The following is a 15,869-nucleotide window of genomic DNA, read 5'->3' on the forward strand; positions in this document are numbered from 1 at the left end:
TATTTTGAGTTGGGACATGGTACTTCGACTTAAATTTTATTTATTAAATAAAGTTTGAGTTGAGAAAATGGTATGCTTATTTAAATATTAAGATTAAAAATTATAAAAATAAAGGTATATGTTCATGTGAGACCGATTATACAATTAACTAGTAAGAGGTTCATTATGTATGCTCTTAACTGCGAGTTCAGAAGTTTTCTCCTAATAGACTTCTTCTTAAAAAAACGACCAGCAATAAATATAAGATATAACAAGAAATATATGATATTTTGATGCAAAATAAATAAAAGAAGCTCGTGTTTTATAATTTTATGCATTAACTAATTTAGAAAAAACATTAAAAGAATGAGATAAATAAATGTTTAAGCAATATAAAGAAATTTTTTATAATGAGGAAAAAGTTTTGTATCCTAAATCGAAAGAATATTTTTATGAGAAATATGCATGAATATAATGAAAATGAATATGACAGGAAATATACTTAAGCAAACAAAATATAATATTTTAATCATAAATATGAATATATAGTTTAGATGCGACAGCATATGTAATGGGAAATATTTTTATTTAGTCATATGAATTTGGATAGCTTTATACTGAATTTGGATATTAGCAGCAATGAACTTAGATTATTATTTTTTATATCTAAATAAACTTGATTACTACTAATGAATATGTTTAATTGTGTATTCTATTTTTGAGCTTTTGTAGTATATATGTACTTCCATTTCCTTAAACTTCAAGGCAGTTCATAATTAAACCAACTAATCTTGAAGGGGGAAATAATTCCAACCAGGGGAAGATGATATTCATATCACTGCCAGAAATAGAGATTTCCTATTACACTCAAATCGAGACCAAAAATAAATAAATAAATATATTGTCACGACTCACAGATAGAACAAATTCCAACCTGCATTTTCTTGAAGCTACTTCAGTAAAAGCCTTACCTAAATCTCAAGCATGTAATGATGAAATAAATTACTAGTTTATTTCCATTCAAGTTACAACTATACAGCAATATGATGCACAAGCTTATTGGCAAGCAACTATACACCTTCACAATGATTTCAAAAGCACTGAAATCCCTCCAATTTAACCATATTTAAAAAGAAAAGAAGACCCAATCCTATCAGTTTTATCAGATTATTACAACACTTCCAATATCATTATTGGTTGAAAATAATACTAATAGAGAAATCCTTTTTCTTTGGTTCTCTTTCCTACAAAAATGTCGAGCATACAATATATGCATGCAAAGAATAAAATATGGTACATTATTATTATTACTATATGCTATCCTTAAGCTGCAGCAGAGTGCTTATCCTCATAATCATCAAGATTGAGAGCATGTAGCAACTTTGGCCAAGATTCTGGGATTCCTCCAGGCAGGTTAAACTCCAATAATTTTCCTCTACTACGGTAAAACTCCTCCACAGGTCGACTCTGCAACCATAATAGAAAACCAATCCTAAACCAGTTATAAAATATGGCGAACATCGTATAGCAAAGTAGTTATGAGCAACAGGTAACTAGAAACATCAACTTGTATACAACTTTATTCAGATATTTCGTGAGCCTCTCATTATAAAGGTAACTATAAAACTTCAAATAAGTAGTCACTCAAGCAGCTATTCTTTTGGACGTCCGCTCAGAATAACAATAACAATGATGATGATATAACATGCAGTAGTAAATACCGTTTCATTGTATATTCGAAGCCTTTCTTTGACAACTGATTCAGTATCATCTGATCGAGTAATGAGCTTTGACATACAATTCGTTGGAGGAAGAAGTGGAGCCATGACAACTGCAGGGCTCCCATTCTTAGCCTTGATGTCAATGGAAGCAACATTAAAATTTCCACCACACTGATTGCAAATCCTCCTACCTAGGCATTTCTCAAGCAGTACATCTTCTCGAAGCCTCAGATTTATAACCAAGTCAATGTCAGCCACCCCTTCCAATATTTCCTGAGCACAAAAAAACAAAAAAAAAGCCAATTAGAGTACATAACAGATTTTGAACGAGAGAACACAAGGTTACTTGTTTAGATAGTAACTGGGTTCAGGAGACATCACAGGACGACCGCAGAATATAGATAGATACACAGTGAAATAAAAAGAACATCAGATGAGACCTCCGGTACTTAGTAATTCAATTGTGGAAAAGTATTTCAAAAAAATTGATGACAAGTACTAGCTGATTAGGTAGGAAAATAAAGGAACCTAAATAAGGTACCTTATGAAATCAGCATATTATCCAAACCTGCAAAATTTGTTCATTTATTTTTCATTGGAGATTACATTTTTGGGTATCAGATTGAAGAAACTCACTGCTTGCTTTATTGTTCGAGGAAAACCATCGAGAATAAATCCCAGTTTTCCTTTAGCTTCCCCAGAATCAAGTCTCTTTGACAATAAATTTATAATAATTTCATCTGGCACCAATTGACCTTGTTTTACAATTTCTGATAGCTGTAACACACCAAACATTACAAAATCAGAGAGCAGTAATCATAGTAAGGAACAACTACTAGAATAGTTATATGACATAATGAAATAACATAACTGTATTAATCAAAGCTCAACCATTTTCACGAAATTGATTGTTAAGCTATCAAGAATAGTAAAACATTTAATACCTTAATCACTTACAAACGAAAAAATAAAAAAAGAGAAGCATTCAATATTTCATTTCATTAATATGGTTTAATGAAAATTAAAGTATAAACTTCCAAATTTAGACTTACTAGCTTGGAGGACAGGTAGATTTTTCCAATAGTGCAAGAAATGCATTGCACATGCAATTAAATTTACATAATTATGCCCAAATCTAATAACAATCAAGAGAACACAATGAGTAAAAGGAGCTGAGAGATACAATCAAAGCATAAAGTGGCGAGTAACAAACTAGAGCAACAGAAGCACTCATTCTTAGTCCAAGGTATAAATTAGATCGAGATACATAACACTACTATAATAACTAGTTTTCTTCTTCAAACCAAAACAACTAGCATATGAGTAATAGCCATTTGATATCTAGGGAGGTATGTCCAAATTGAGATGGAAATACATAATAATTAATTTTAACTGATACAAGAAGTTGTTGTCTAAAATACATAATAATTATTGTAAGATTTAATATTTCTTGTTCCAGAAGTACTTCTCACAAAATCAAAAGTATTAAAACTTCCAATTTTTTCCCCACATAACCAGATTGAAGACCTTCCTCCTACCAGGCTAAACACATGGATTTCAAAACCTATCAATACATGCGACTAGATCTACCCAGTTGGATAGATAAACATTTAGTGCTACTTTTCAACTCCACTTCTAAAAGAACTCATTAGTTTTTGGAAGTCTACTATCAGGCGGCATAAATTGTCTGGAAATATACCTTTAAACAGCATAAAACTAGTGTTTCTTTTAGATGTGTACATGTCTTGTTGTAGTGGATCCAGACAACTCTACACACAAGGCTGGTGCCTGGTGGTAAGTTCCCTCAATTTTTAAAAAACTCACAACATGCCTTTATTTAAGATAAAATAAAATAAAAACATAAAAAATGGTCCCCCAAAATCAATGACATCCATGAATCATGATACTCCAGCTTCGCCACTAACTCTACATAGGACAATCTAGTTTATAGAATCACATAATTGTATAACTACCACTTACTACAACCAAGGGCACTTGGATAAAAAAGTCACTTACCAAACGACAAAACACTAACAAGTAGTCGTAGTTGCTTTTTTGTGGTAATTTCTTTTAGTAGCAGTAGTTGCTTTGCAAAGTGAAATACAGATACACATGAAATTATCTTAATTCCAATCCCACTAATTAAACTAACATATACAACTGCAAGTTCTTATGCCAAATATACAATAATTAATAACAATAATCATTTAAAGTAAATCACTATAGACATACAACACACTCAAAAAAAAAATTAAGTAGTACAAGAGAAACATAACATAAATTTAAATAATATGAAAGAATTATAGTAATTACTTACTAATTTTGCATATGATAAGAAACAATTACAAATCATCAAGTTAGAAATCAATCAGTAAAAATTAAAAGCAAAAAACGAATCACGTAGAGAATAATAAGAAGGTTTCAAAGAAGGAGAAGAAAACCTGAGAAGAAAGGGGGCCAGAGGAAGCGAGCTCTTCGCGAACGAGATCACCGGTGGCGATGTGAGGAACAGAAAGGAGACTAGATAGGCGGCTAGCGTAGGTACCTTTCCCGACGCCAGGACAACCGAGGAAGACCCACCGCACGTGGCTGTTCTTATGATCTTCTTCGCGCGGAGGAACAAGGCGGAATGGCGTAGAGTTGTACGGCGGCGCGTGGGAGTTGAGGTCGGAAGATAGATATCTTCTCGCGAGGGAAGAAGAGAGGAAGGACGCGCGGTTCGTAAGGCGGGTGACGGCCGCCATGGGAATATTTGCAGGAACGAGACTCGAGCTGACCAAAAACGCAAGATTGATTAACTCCGTTGTAGTAATTAATAATTTGAGGTGAAAGTTGTGCTTTGAATATGTCAAATTATTAATTGTCCATTAGGATTCAATTATTAAGAGGGTAGAAAAGGAGAACATTAATTACCGTGGAAATTATTTTACGAATTTAAAATTTTGCCGTGCGGGCACGTGCAAAATACATTAGAGTTTACTTTATCATTTGCAAAACAAAAGTCGTTGTTTGTTCCATAACTACCGTTCTATTGGTAGCCGCACACATCCAATATCATATATTTGAGTAGTTTCATATCGGTATACGTGACTAGAATTAGAGCCAATAGTATAGTGGTAGGAGGTGGAGGAGTAATATTAGATAATGGACCAAGTAATATTAGATGATTGACCATTAAATTTTCTTTTACTTGTTCTCTCTAATTTTAGATATTATGATTTTTGCATATCGAGTAGATATGATTTTTTTATCTGGCGTTTTAGAGTGAGTTTTAAAATTATGATTTTTTCTGTCAATAATTCAGTGATTAATGATTCAACAATGAGAATAGGAGTAATATTCTCACAAATATTCTCAATATTATCGCAAAGAGTCATCAAACTAAACCAAATGTTCCAACTCTCTAATTAATGTATGTCTAACAACTTTCAATTTAGTTGATTTTGTAGAGATCAATTGATCCCACAAAATTAGTCATGACATAACATAATTTCACATGAATATCATTTTCCAAGTGATACCATTTTGTAAAATTATAATCGACATACAATTTTATTAAATAATCTCAACTTTCTTTAGCAGTATCATACTTTACTAATTGCACACAGATGGATTGATCATCTGAGTTTTTAATCCAAATAATTATTTTTGAACTACTAATATCTCATGTTCTCAATTGTTTTGCATATTTTGTTTCATCATTTTATATTTGTAAGTTTAATGAAAGTTTCATCAACATAACTCCACGTATGTTACTATTTTCGTCTCTATATAGAATTCATCGATCAAATCACAAGATTAAAAAAAGTTGATAATAATATTAAATTTGTTAATAATTAATATTATTTTTTTTAAGTTTATCATTTAAGAGAGATAATTAGTTAACACTTTTATCGTAGCTAGTATTTATTGTTGATTATAGAGAATGAGTAAATTAATTAGGGTTATGTTAGTAAAAAAAAAAAAAAAGTACTTAATCTAGTTGAAAATTTAAATAGGATCTTATAAAAATAAGCTAACGAAATTTTCAAGAGTGTCTTGCATATAGGGATAAATGTAGTACATATATTTTCCTTTCGGATTTTTTTTCATTAAATAACTTCAATAAGGTGGACACTAACATATTGCAAAGAATCATCCTTATTGCTAGCTATAGCAAACAATGATAGAAAATATGATGAACACAATCACTGAGAACAAAAGAAATTAGACAATATATTAGTGGTAGAGTCAGGAACCAAAAGAAACTACGTCGAAAACAGAACAATACAGTTATGTCAGAAACATAAATGGAGGGAGAAAATCAAACCCTGGTAAAAGGAGAAAAACAGTATGGGGTCGCTAAATGGGTTGTCTCGAACATCACAAAAATTGTGAACCATCTTACAATAGATTTCAAAATCAACCAAAACTCTTTGATACCATGTTAACAATGGTTATCAAATAGAAACATAAAAGAGAGAAAAAAAATTGACGACTCTTGGTTAGGGTTGTTGAGAATAACACACCTGAATATCTTTAGAAGATTTTATTTATATTTACATTTAAACATATTTAAGATTTAGAATAAGATAACATTATGTTATATAATTTATATTTCTGTTTATAATACATTTAGAATTTGTTCCTTAATGTAAAGATATAATATATTTTCGTTTACAATTTAACTTTATATATAAAATAATAAATAAATTTTAGGATACAATATATTTCAAACTTTTTCACATATAATATATATATATATATATATATATATATATATATATAAATAACAATAAAAATAAAATACATCAAGAATTTCTATATCAAAATGAATCAACCTTACAATATTAATGTTATAATAGGTATATACAACAGATACTAAAAAAGACTAAACTATCACTAACAATCAATAATAATATTATCTAACAATTATACCAATAATGAGGCTTATATAAAAAAAATACACTTTTTTTAAGCCAACACCAAAAAAAGAAATTTGATAGATTTCATAGTAAAGAAAGTTAAAATCTTTTACGAAAGAGGCTAAACACTAGTCATCTAAACAACACACATTTTTGTTAATTTTTTTTTTTAAATTCTATTAATAAATATTAATATTGTTAGATTTAACGTCTTGTCTCGGGTTCAAATTTAATACCTCACAATTGTATGAATTATGGTGACATTTACCATCTATTATAAGACAAAAACAAAGTTCTTAAAAAAAATTCAATGTAATTCATTCATTAAAAAAAAAAATTCCAATCTATTCACTGTCACACTTTAATAAATGAATATCCATTCAATCACTTAATAACTTTTTTTAAAATTATAATAATCGTATACCTAAAATAATAACAATAATAATAATAATGGTTTTTATTTATTGTAAAAAAATAAATAATGGTTTCTCTAATATTCTTAAAATTAATTAATTAATTATTTGAAAAGACTATTTTTTAAAATATTGATAAAAATGTTTTTATTTTATTGTTAAATATTATCTTTTTTAAAAATATTAAAAATACTTCTTTTAAATATTTTAAAAAAATTATTTAAAAAACTGTTTTTTATATCATTTAAAAAAAACAGTTTATTATTTTTCAATAGATATAATTTATTAACGAATAATTAAATAAAAGAGGTGGTGACGTGTGGCTGACCATCACCGATCACTTTCATATTTAAATTAATAATTAATAAATTATTATTTTTAAATAATGAAAAACTTTAAATTATGTCTTTTTATTTCAGCAAAAAATATTTGTTTTTAACTAAGAGAATTTCATTTTTTTAATGAAATTCTGTTTTATAATATAAATAAATCATTATTTAAATTATGCTTTTTTAAAATATAATAAAGATATTAGTAATAAAAAATAATATTTTTAATTTTTAATTTTTCTAAAAACACTATTCAGAATAATAAATTTTAAGTCGGTTTATCAAAACACGATAAATAAAACTATTTTTATAATTAACTAGTTTTAAAATAATTATTAAAAAAATTCCTTAGATGATTTTTTATAATAATTTAAAAAAATAAATATATAATATTTTCTTAAAATTAATTTTCTTTTATGTGATCTGTTGGATTTTGAAAAAAGAAGTTGGATGGATTAAATTCAATCTATTAAAATTTGTATTAAGTAATGAATGGATTGGATATATGATGTATAATTGAATGAAATTATCACTCTTAAAATACACCTAAAAAAAGTAATATATTTAATACAAATTTTAAATAAAAATACTTTTTCTTACCAATGTTTATTAATTATATATGTGAAAATTATAAAAGAAGTTCATAATAGTAAAATAACTGTGTAACTTTAAGTTTTGTTGTTGTTGTCATTTTCAAGTTGGCATTCATTGCAATGTTATCCTAAGGATATTCTTTTATCTTTCTTGTACGCCTCACATGTCTTTTTTAAGAAACAAAATACACCATGGTAGTACAAAAAAAAAATACATTATGGAATTATTGAGATGAATATTTAAATTTAGATTATGGTTAGCATCAAATATCTACTATTCCTTCTATTTCATGATGAATGGTTCATTTATAAAAGTTACCTTAAAATAAAATACTATTTTAATTTTTAAAATAATATTAATTAGTTTTGTTTATAAACTTTAATTAATATTACATAATTACATGTACCATTTTCAATTCTCAATCTTCTAACTTGCATTAATAATAATTGTGAACACACAAATGATTAAATAAATTATTTTCTTTTTCTTTTAATTGATGTATTAATTGGTTATCTTACAAGTAACATCGAAACGAGTTTTACTACAGATCAAGATGTTGTGGCTATTTATGCTTAAGGGATAAACATGGAGAATTCATTTCTGCAAAAACATTGTGTTACTCACTTCTTTTAAATGTCTATGATGGAAATGGAAAAGTCTTTGGCCTATATCAAACAATGGTATGGACGATTGTGTTGAATTAATCACGTTAGTTTTGAGTTGGATGCAAAGGTAGTTTTAACTTATTAAAGGAAAAATCTATGTTTTGACATTGTAGAGTTTGGTTTGAACAATGTAACACCTTAAATCTAAAATAGATTATTTGATATTTTTTTATGTTATGAAAATCATATCATACTCATTACTTCAATTGGTTCAACTGATAATCGATCACGAAATTCAGATTAGTAAAGATTTAGTTAAAAATTATATAAATAGGTCAACAACCGCTAAAATTAGTGAACAACCGCTAAAACTAGTCAACAACTGGTTCATTTGTATTTTGAACCAATTCGATAAAAAAAAAATTTTAAAAAAAATTAACAACTGTGAGAAGAAGGTGTTGTACTTGTTGATACCCAACATTTAATAAAGGAATTTTAACAACACTTTAAAATATTAAAAATGATATTAATAATTATAATAAAAGTCAAATATTTATAATGATTTAATTATTGTGATTGATTGACAATATAAATATTATTTATACTCAGAGTGTGTATATAAATTAAATCATATATATAATATAAAAAATGCTAAATTACATTAATGGTCTTTAACTTAATTTTAGTTAACGTTGTAATTATTTATTTATTTTTCTTTTCGATTTGGTCATTTATTTTAATTTTAAGTGACAATTTGATATTTTATGTTTTAAAATGTCAACAATATTATTTTTTTTTTACAAAAATTCAAAAAAAATTATCAAATTTTTCAAACAAAACCCATAAAATTAATAATTATATCTTCAATATAATACAAATTTCATCAAATATAATTCAAATAAACTCAAAAAGGTCTAACCAAGTCACCATTTATGCATACCCAGTAATTCACTAAGGTTACACATAACATGCCAGTAATTCACTAAGGTTACACATAACATGATCCAATTGATCCACCGTGCATCAAAGCCAAGCTTTTGCATCACCTATTGCAAGTAATTCTAGTCAACTCAATCAAAAGCTTCGGTAACATAAGTTTAAGAGCCACATCGCCCAAGATTCCACCATATTTGTTCTTCGTGGCATGATCAATCTCAAACGCAACAATGACATTATCAACGAACGATGGATCTGCCTGGAACATGACATTTTATTAATGGCTTCATTTTACTGAGCACAAAAAGTCTGTTATTGCGAAGTCCCTGCAACTATCAATTGATCGTTTGTACGTTGACAAATGATGATGATTTTAATAAAAGATTGTTGAAAAGAATGATGACATTAACGGGAGTTAGTGCTCTTGTGAATTGAAAAATAAGAAGTCTCACATAAGAGTGATATCACACACTAGTAGTGTATATAAAGTGAAAGTATGAAATTTGGGGTGTACCCCAAGGAGTACCTCAATTTTGATACGTTAATTACATAATTGTCCTCCACTGAATCAACATTCAACATCTAATCCAATTTCTTTACCCCTATAGTCCACGACTATTTTCGATTGCATGACTATTTTCGGTGGCTTGATTTAGTTTATGTCTTTTACCGAATAAATGAACCAGATTTTGGAATAATTTTTACACTGTTATTGAGAGTGTAATTTTTTTATTTTATTGCGGGCAACTCATCAGTTTTTTGTTGTGTAAGCTCTGCAATAAGTTGTTGCTCGATCCCTAGTTCCAGCTTTTAATCTTCATGCCTCCATGACAATGTTTTATAGTAAACTCATTACTGACAAGGACTTCTCAATAAGAGACAAACTTCTCGATAAGAGTTTAAATTCATACTTAAAAAACACCTTATTAAACCCCTTACTTATGAGTGCCTCATTTTGTTAAAGTAATTAATGAATTTTTTATTTTTATGTCCATGTATTTTGAATTCATTGGTTTACATGGGATGGGAGCTGCAAAACACTTTTATATATACGAAGTATCTTCCTTTGTTCTTTGCTTAAATTTATCTACTTTATTATTTCTGTAATTTATCTACTTTTTTGTTTTTATCCAAAGTAATTTATTTACGATGTAATCATAATTAATCAAAAAGTAATATTATTAAAATATATGATAACATATAAATACAATACTTTGATTTTTTATGAAAAAAAAACACACGATTCTTTATATTTTATGATATTATATTTATATTTTACTTTATATTAAATTTTATGTTCTAATAATATTATTTTTAATTAATCAAATTTAACCAATAAAATATTAGACACTTTTTAATTGCAACACATTACATATTTTCCAACTCAATTATTTGAATGCACACATATTACTCGTAACACCATCGTTTGATTATATTTCTCTCCAAAAAAAATTATTGGTGAAAATTTTGTCTTCTAAGAAATCGATTTTATGTTTTATATTATTAAAAACAATTATAAAATAATAAAAAAATTAATAAAAGAATAAAACCAAATAAGATGAAGAAGCAATAAGCACCAAATCGAAACCCCAAACAAGCAGGAAGCAGCTGACAATCAGTTTCCCGCCCACAGCACAGCACAGCACATATCTGATTCATCCATGGCAGACAACAAAAAACGCCGCCGAACAGAGCCAACCGACGAAACACTCCCCTTCAAAAACAAACTGAAACCAGATTCAGCAATCCTCGAAATCCTAACACAATTGAAAAACGCATGCTCATCTTCCTCAGGAACCAAAACCCTAACACTCGAAGACCTCTCTCTCCCTTTCACATGCCGCGAAGTCGCAGACCTCTCCCTCTCCTCCGTTCAAACTAACATCGAATCCCTTATCTTGAAGATCGCTCACTCTATCCTCTCCGGCAACGGATTCGCCTTCGATGTTCCCTCTCGCTCCTCCGCTAATCAGCTTTATGTTCCTGAACTTGACCGTATCGTTCTTAAGGAGAAATCTTCTCTTCGTCCTTTTGCTAATATCTCTACTGTTCGTAAATCTGCTATTACTGCTCGTATTGTACAGCTCATCCATCAGCTTTGCCTCAAAGGGATACATGTCACCAAGCGTGATCTCTTCTACACAGATGTTAAGCTCTTTCAAGATCAGGTTTCATCATCTTCTTCTTCTTCCAAGGACATGTTTGGTTACGCAAGGCATAATCATTAAATTAATTAGAATATAATCAACTTACTTACTCTATTTCATTTGATATTATTATCATTATTTTATTATGATTTTATTTGGTTCCTTTTTACTAGTCCTAAATAACCTAAATTTTCCTCCAATTTCGATTAAATAATGAAAATTGAACTTCTTGGTGATGAATCAGATCCAATCTGATGCAGTTCTGGATGATGTATCGTGCATGCTGGGCTGCACACGTTCAAGCCTCAATGTTGTTGCAGCGGAGAAAGGGGTGGTTGTGGGAAGGTTGATTTTCAGTGACAATGGAGATATGATTGATTGCACCAAAATGGGTATGGGTGGAAAGGCAATTCCGCCGAATATAGATAGAGTTGGGGATATGTCGAGTGATGCTCTGTTCATTCTCTTGGTGGAGAAGGATGCTGCTTATATGAGGTTGGCTGAAGATAGGTTCTACAACCGATTTCCGTGTATAATTGTGACGGCAAAGGGGCAACCCGATGTTTCCACGAGGCTGTTCTTGAGGAAGATGAAGACTGAGTTGAAGCTTCCAGTGTTGGCTCTTGTGGATAGTGATCCTTATGGATTAAAGATTTTATCGGTTTATGGCTGTGGGTCGAAGAATATGTCCTACGACAGTGCTCACTTGACCACCCCTGATATAAAATGGCTAGGGGTTAGGCCTAGTGATTTGGACAAGTACAAGATACCCGAACAGTGTAGGTTGCCTATGACTGAGCAGGATATTAAGACTGGGAAGGACTTGTTGGAGGAGGATTTTGTCAAGAAGAATCCTGGTTGGGTTGAGGAATTGACATTGATGGTTAAAACTAAGCAGAAGGCTGAAATACAGGCTTTGAGCACCTTTGGTTTTCAATATCTTTCTGAAGTTTATTTGCCATTGAAATTGCAGCAGCAGGATTGGCTGTGAGTAATGTAACATTTAAGAATTTAGATGCTGGTTATTTCATAACGTGTCTCACCAGCTTAGTGATGTGCTGTAGCACCAATTTACAGTGGAATGTGGATGAATGTCTAATTATCGTCCATTAAAAAATTGTTCAGTATCTTCAGTTCAAAAGATCATGTTAATGGTCTATGATTTTTCAGACCGAGTTTTTAACTTTTGTCTTATCGTTTTCTTCTTATCAATGCATCAGTAAACAGGGGACCAACTTTAGTGAAATCCAAAAACCTGAGTGTTTCTGGATTGCTTGAGTTTCTCTTGATTTTGCTTATAATTCTGAACTGAAAGTAGTGCTATAGCAATTGTGTCTGATGACTGCTAGTGCAACTCTGCAAAAGAAATTGAAAAACTAACCGTCCTGTTGTATACTGAGATAACCCCAACACTTTTTGTGGTGATTGATGAACGGTATCATCAAAATACATCTGATTATGGTTTGGCTAATTGTTGCCCAGTTGTGGAAAACAGCCATCTATCAGCAAGGTTTATGGACACCTTTGGTTGTTGTGCTCCAGAATCTGCAGTTGATTGGTCAACTATCTCTGAAATAAGATGTTTATAGCTTTGATATTGTTCTTTCCAGAAGTAATTACTGGAAGGAAGCGATTGGCAATACAAAATCTGCAGTGACCATTCTGGTTTCTGAATGGCTCTTTTGCTGATTAATGGTGAAGATTAAATAGGTAGACTAGAGGTAAGTATATCCATATGAATTAGTCATGCTTAAAAGTTGGAACATTTATAGTTTTTGGTTTCCTTTCAAGAGTAATGAAACACATAGGTAATAAAGAATGTACAATGTTTTAGAGAAAAATTATGTAACAGTGATTCAGTATTCCTCTCATTGGGTTCTTTTTCTCTTTCAGACTTTTCTTTTAGGAGTTTGTGTGTTCTCTTAGTTATAAGTTATTCTTGTGTCATAAATATATAAGAAATTAACCACAAATGGCTGATCAATTGTAATTGCAGCAATGTAATGTGTGTTCAGGAGTAAGCCTCATTTGTCTAGTTAATGTTATATCTGGTATGAGAAAGGTTACTTGAAGCAAGGTATGTGACCTTCTATATTCACCCATCTTTTGTTTTGCTTTTTGTTAGAGCATCTTCAATAAACTAAATTTTGATCTTGCTCACACGGGTAATTATACAGTATTTATAAGGTACTTGTATAGCATTTATAAAATTTCAAAGTTTTCTATACGGCATTCAAAGACAGTTTTTTTCAGTTTCTACCCGTTCATTTTTCACTTTTAGAGAAATAGTCACTGAAAACATTGCAGCTACTTTTTTCACGATATTTTGTAGCCAATCTACCACTGCACTGCTTGCTTGTTGTAATCCATAAACATAATTAGTTGAAGTCCTTTATGTAGATAGGATAGTAAATGACGTTTTGAATCAAGTCTAATATAAATATATATAGACTAATTTCACGATTAGTGTTGGAAATGAACAGGTGGTGTAATATGCAAAACCACGTATTAAAATGAAAATATGAAACTGATTACAAAGAAAATCAGAACAAATGCTTCCCACTCCCCATATTTGTTTCTTATTAGGGAAAGTATTAACAATCTGTCCAATTGTGTAGAAATTTTTAGGAAATAAAAATTTATTTCACCCTTAAATTATTATTCTACTATCCCTATATTTTTTATTTCATCGGGTTTCTTCTTCTCTTCAATCCTCTTCTATGAACATTAATCCTCTGCTCCTATATCTCCCTGATGTTACTATGTTCCGTCAAAAACTTACAACCATAGAAACAATATAGGAAATAGAGCTACTCAAATGTAGGAATATTATATAAAAAAAACAAATGATTGTTTCTTCCCTTTCTTAGCATTGATAATGGCAACACCATTGCCAGTATAAAATTTATGTCTTAATTGGATAAGTTTTATTTGTTATTGTTTTTACTAGCACACATAACAAACAAAGGCAAAAGAACTGTCCTCGACAAGGTGGGCTTAATGCTCAACATGCACCCCATATTAATTATAATGGCATAAAAACATTTCATTTTGTCATTAAACTATTGTAAAACATAAACGTTGATAATATATAACTAACATTTTGTAGAATTTAAAATTTTGGAGGCCCCTGGACCAGCCCTAAGTATGATGAAACTCTTTTCTCCAATTTTTCATTCCCCAAATTTGAGGTGTATCCAATGGAATGAGAAATTAATTGCATTCCATCATAAAATATCCAAACAATAGAATGAAATATATGTCTCATTCTGTTCCATTTCATTGCATTCCATTTTGCTCGATTACTTTTAAATTATCCAAACAGAACTTAAGAAAATATTGTTTCGATTCAGTCATTTGTTTTTATCCTCTTTTTTGTTATTAGCGATTGAAAATGATAAGAGAAAAAAGTTTATATAAGTTAAAAAAAGTAAATAATATTTTTTTAAATAAGGATGATAATGGAATAAAAATGTTATAATTCATTCAATTTCGTCCACTTTCCAAACGGCGGAATGAACATTTATTATAAAATATCCAAACAATTGAATGGAATTTTAATTCCATCCCACTTCGTTCCACTCCATTTAATTATGATTTTTTTTTTTTTTTTTTTTTTTTTTTTTTTTTTTTTTTCTGATTTTAAAATATCCAAATAGAATCAAGAGTTTCATATCATATATTCCAAGAGATTATATTTCATGCATGTCGACTTGAAATTGAACTCATAAGCATTTGTTTAAGAGATCCAGTCATCTATGATGCCACATTATGTAATTTATATATATGTAAATCAAGCCTGTAAATAGTTGAGTAAACACAAGTAGTATATAAATTCTTATTTAATAAATCGTCACTGAAATTCTTTATCCAAACTCCCATTCAAGTTTTTTTTTTCCAAAGCAAAAGTGAAATTACTCAACTAGCAAAATGACATAATATAAGCCCAAACAATAGTTTACAAGTTCAATGCTACCTTCAATTACAACACATATTGAATCATCAAAATATACCTAAAAAACAACCACCCCGGATATTTTTCAAACAAGATGAATATTTCACTCTAAATCCAACAGATAAAAAAGAAACCACTTTTGCCATCAAAGAACTCACAAGTTGACAATTGATTTTTGGAGTGAATTGTTAACCATAAAGTCCAACCTAAAACAAAATGAGTAACCCACACAACATCATCAATTTGAGTGCATAGATTAACCAGAGTATCTAACCATTTTTTAGAT

The 15,869-nt window shown here is 29.6% G+C and overlaps 2 protein-coding genes across 2 annotated transcripts; one reads left to right on the forward strand and one right to left on the reverse strand.

The window, feature by feature from the left end:
- Nucleotides 1–966: 966 nt before the first annotated feature.
- LOC101513480 (probable adenylate kinase 1, chloroplastic) lies at nt 967–4,553 on the reverse strand. The gene is made up of 4 exons (XM_004497394.3): nt 4,142–4,553; nt 2,337–2,477; nt 1,701–1,973; nt 967–1,446 (listed from the first exon to the last, which is right to left on the reverse strand). Exons 1-4 carry the CDS (start codon nt 4,442–4,444, stop codon nt 1,303–1,305), a joined length of 861 nt encoding a protein of 286 aa, XP_004497451.1. The 5' UTR covers nt 4,445–4,553; the 3' UTR covers nt 967–1,302.
- Nucleotides 4,554–11,043: 6,490 nt separating this feature from the next.
- On the forward strand, nt 11,044–12,811 carry LOC101513787 (DNA topoisomerase 6 subunit A). The gene is made up of 2 exons (XM_004497395.4): nt 11,044–11,649; nt 11,873–12,811. Exons 1-2 carry the CDS (start codon nt 11,143–11,145, stop codon nt 12,617–12,619), a joined length of 1,254 nt encoding a protein of 417 aa, XP_004497452.1. The 5' UTR covers nt 11,044–11,142; the 3' UTR covers nt 12,620–12,811.
- Nucleotides 12,812–15,869: the final 3,058 nt, after the last annotated feature.

The sequence above is a fragment of the Cicer arietinum genome, chromosome 4 (assembly GCF_000331145.2).
Source record: "Cicer arietinum cultivar CDC Frontier isolate Library 1 chromosome 4, Cicar.CDCFrontier_v2.0, whole genome shotgun sequence".
Taxonomy (NCBI): Eukaryota; Viridiplantae; Streptophyta; class Magnoliopsida; order Fabales; family Fabaceae; genus Cicer; species Cicer arietinum.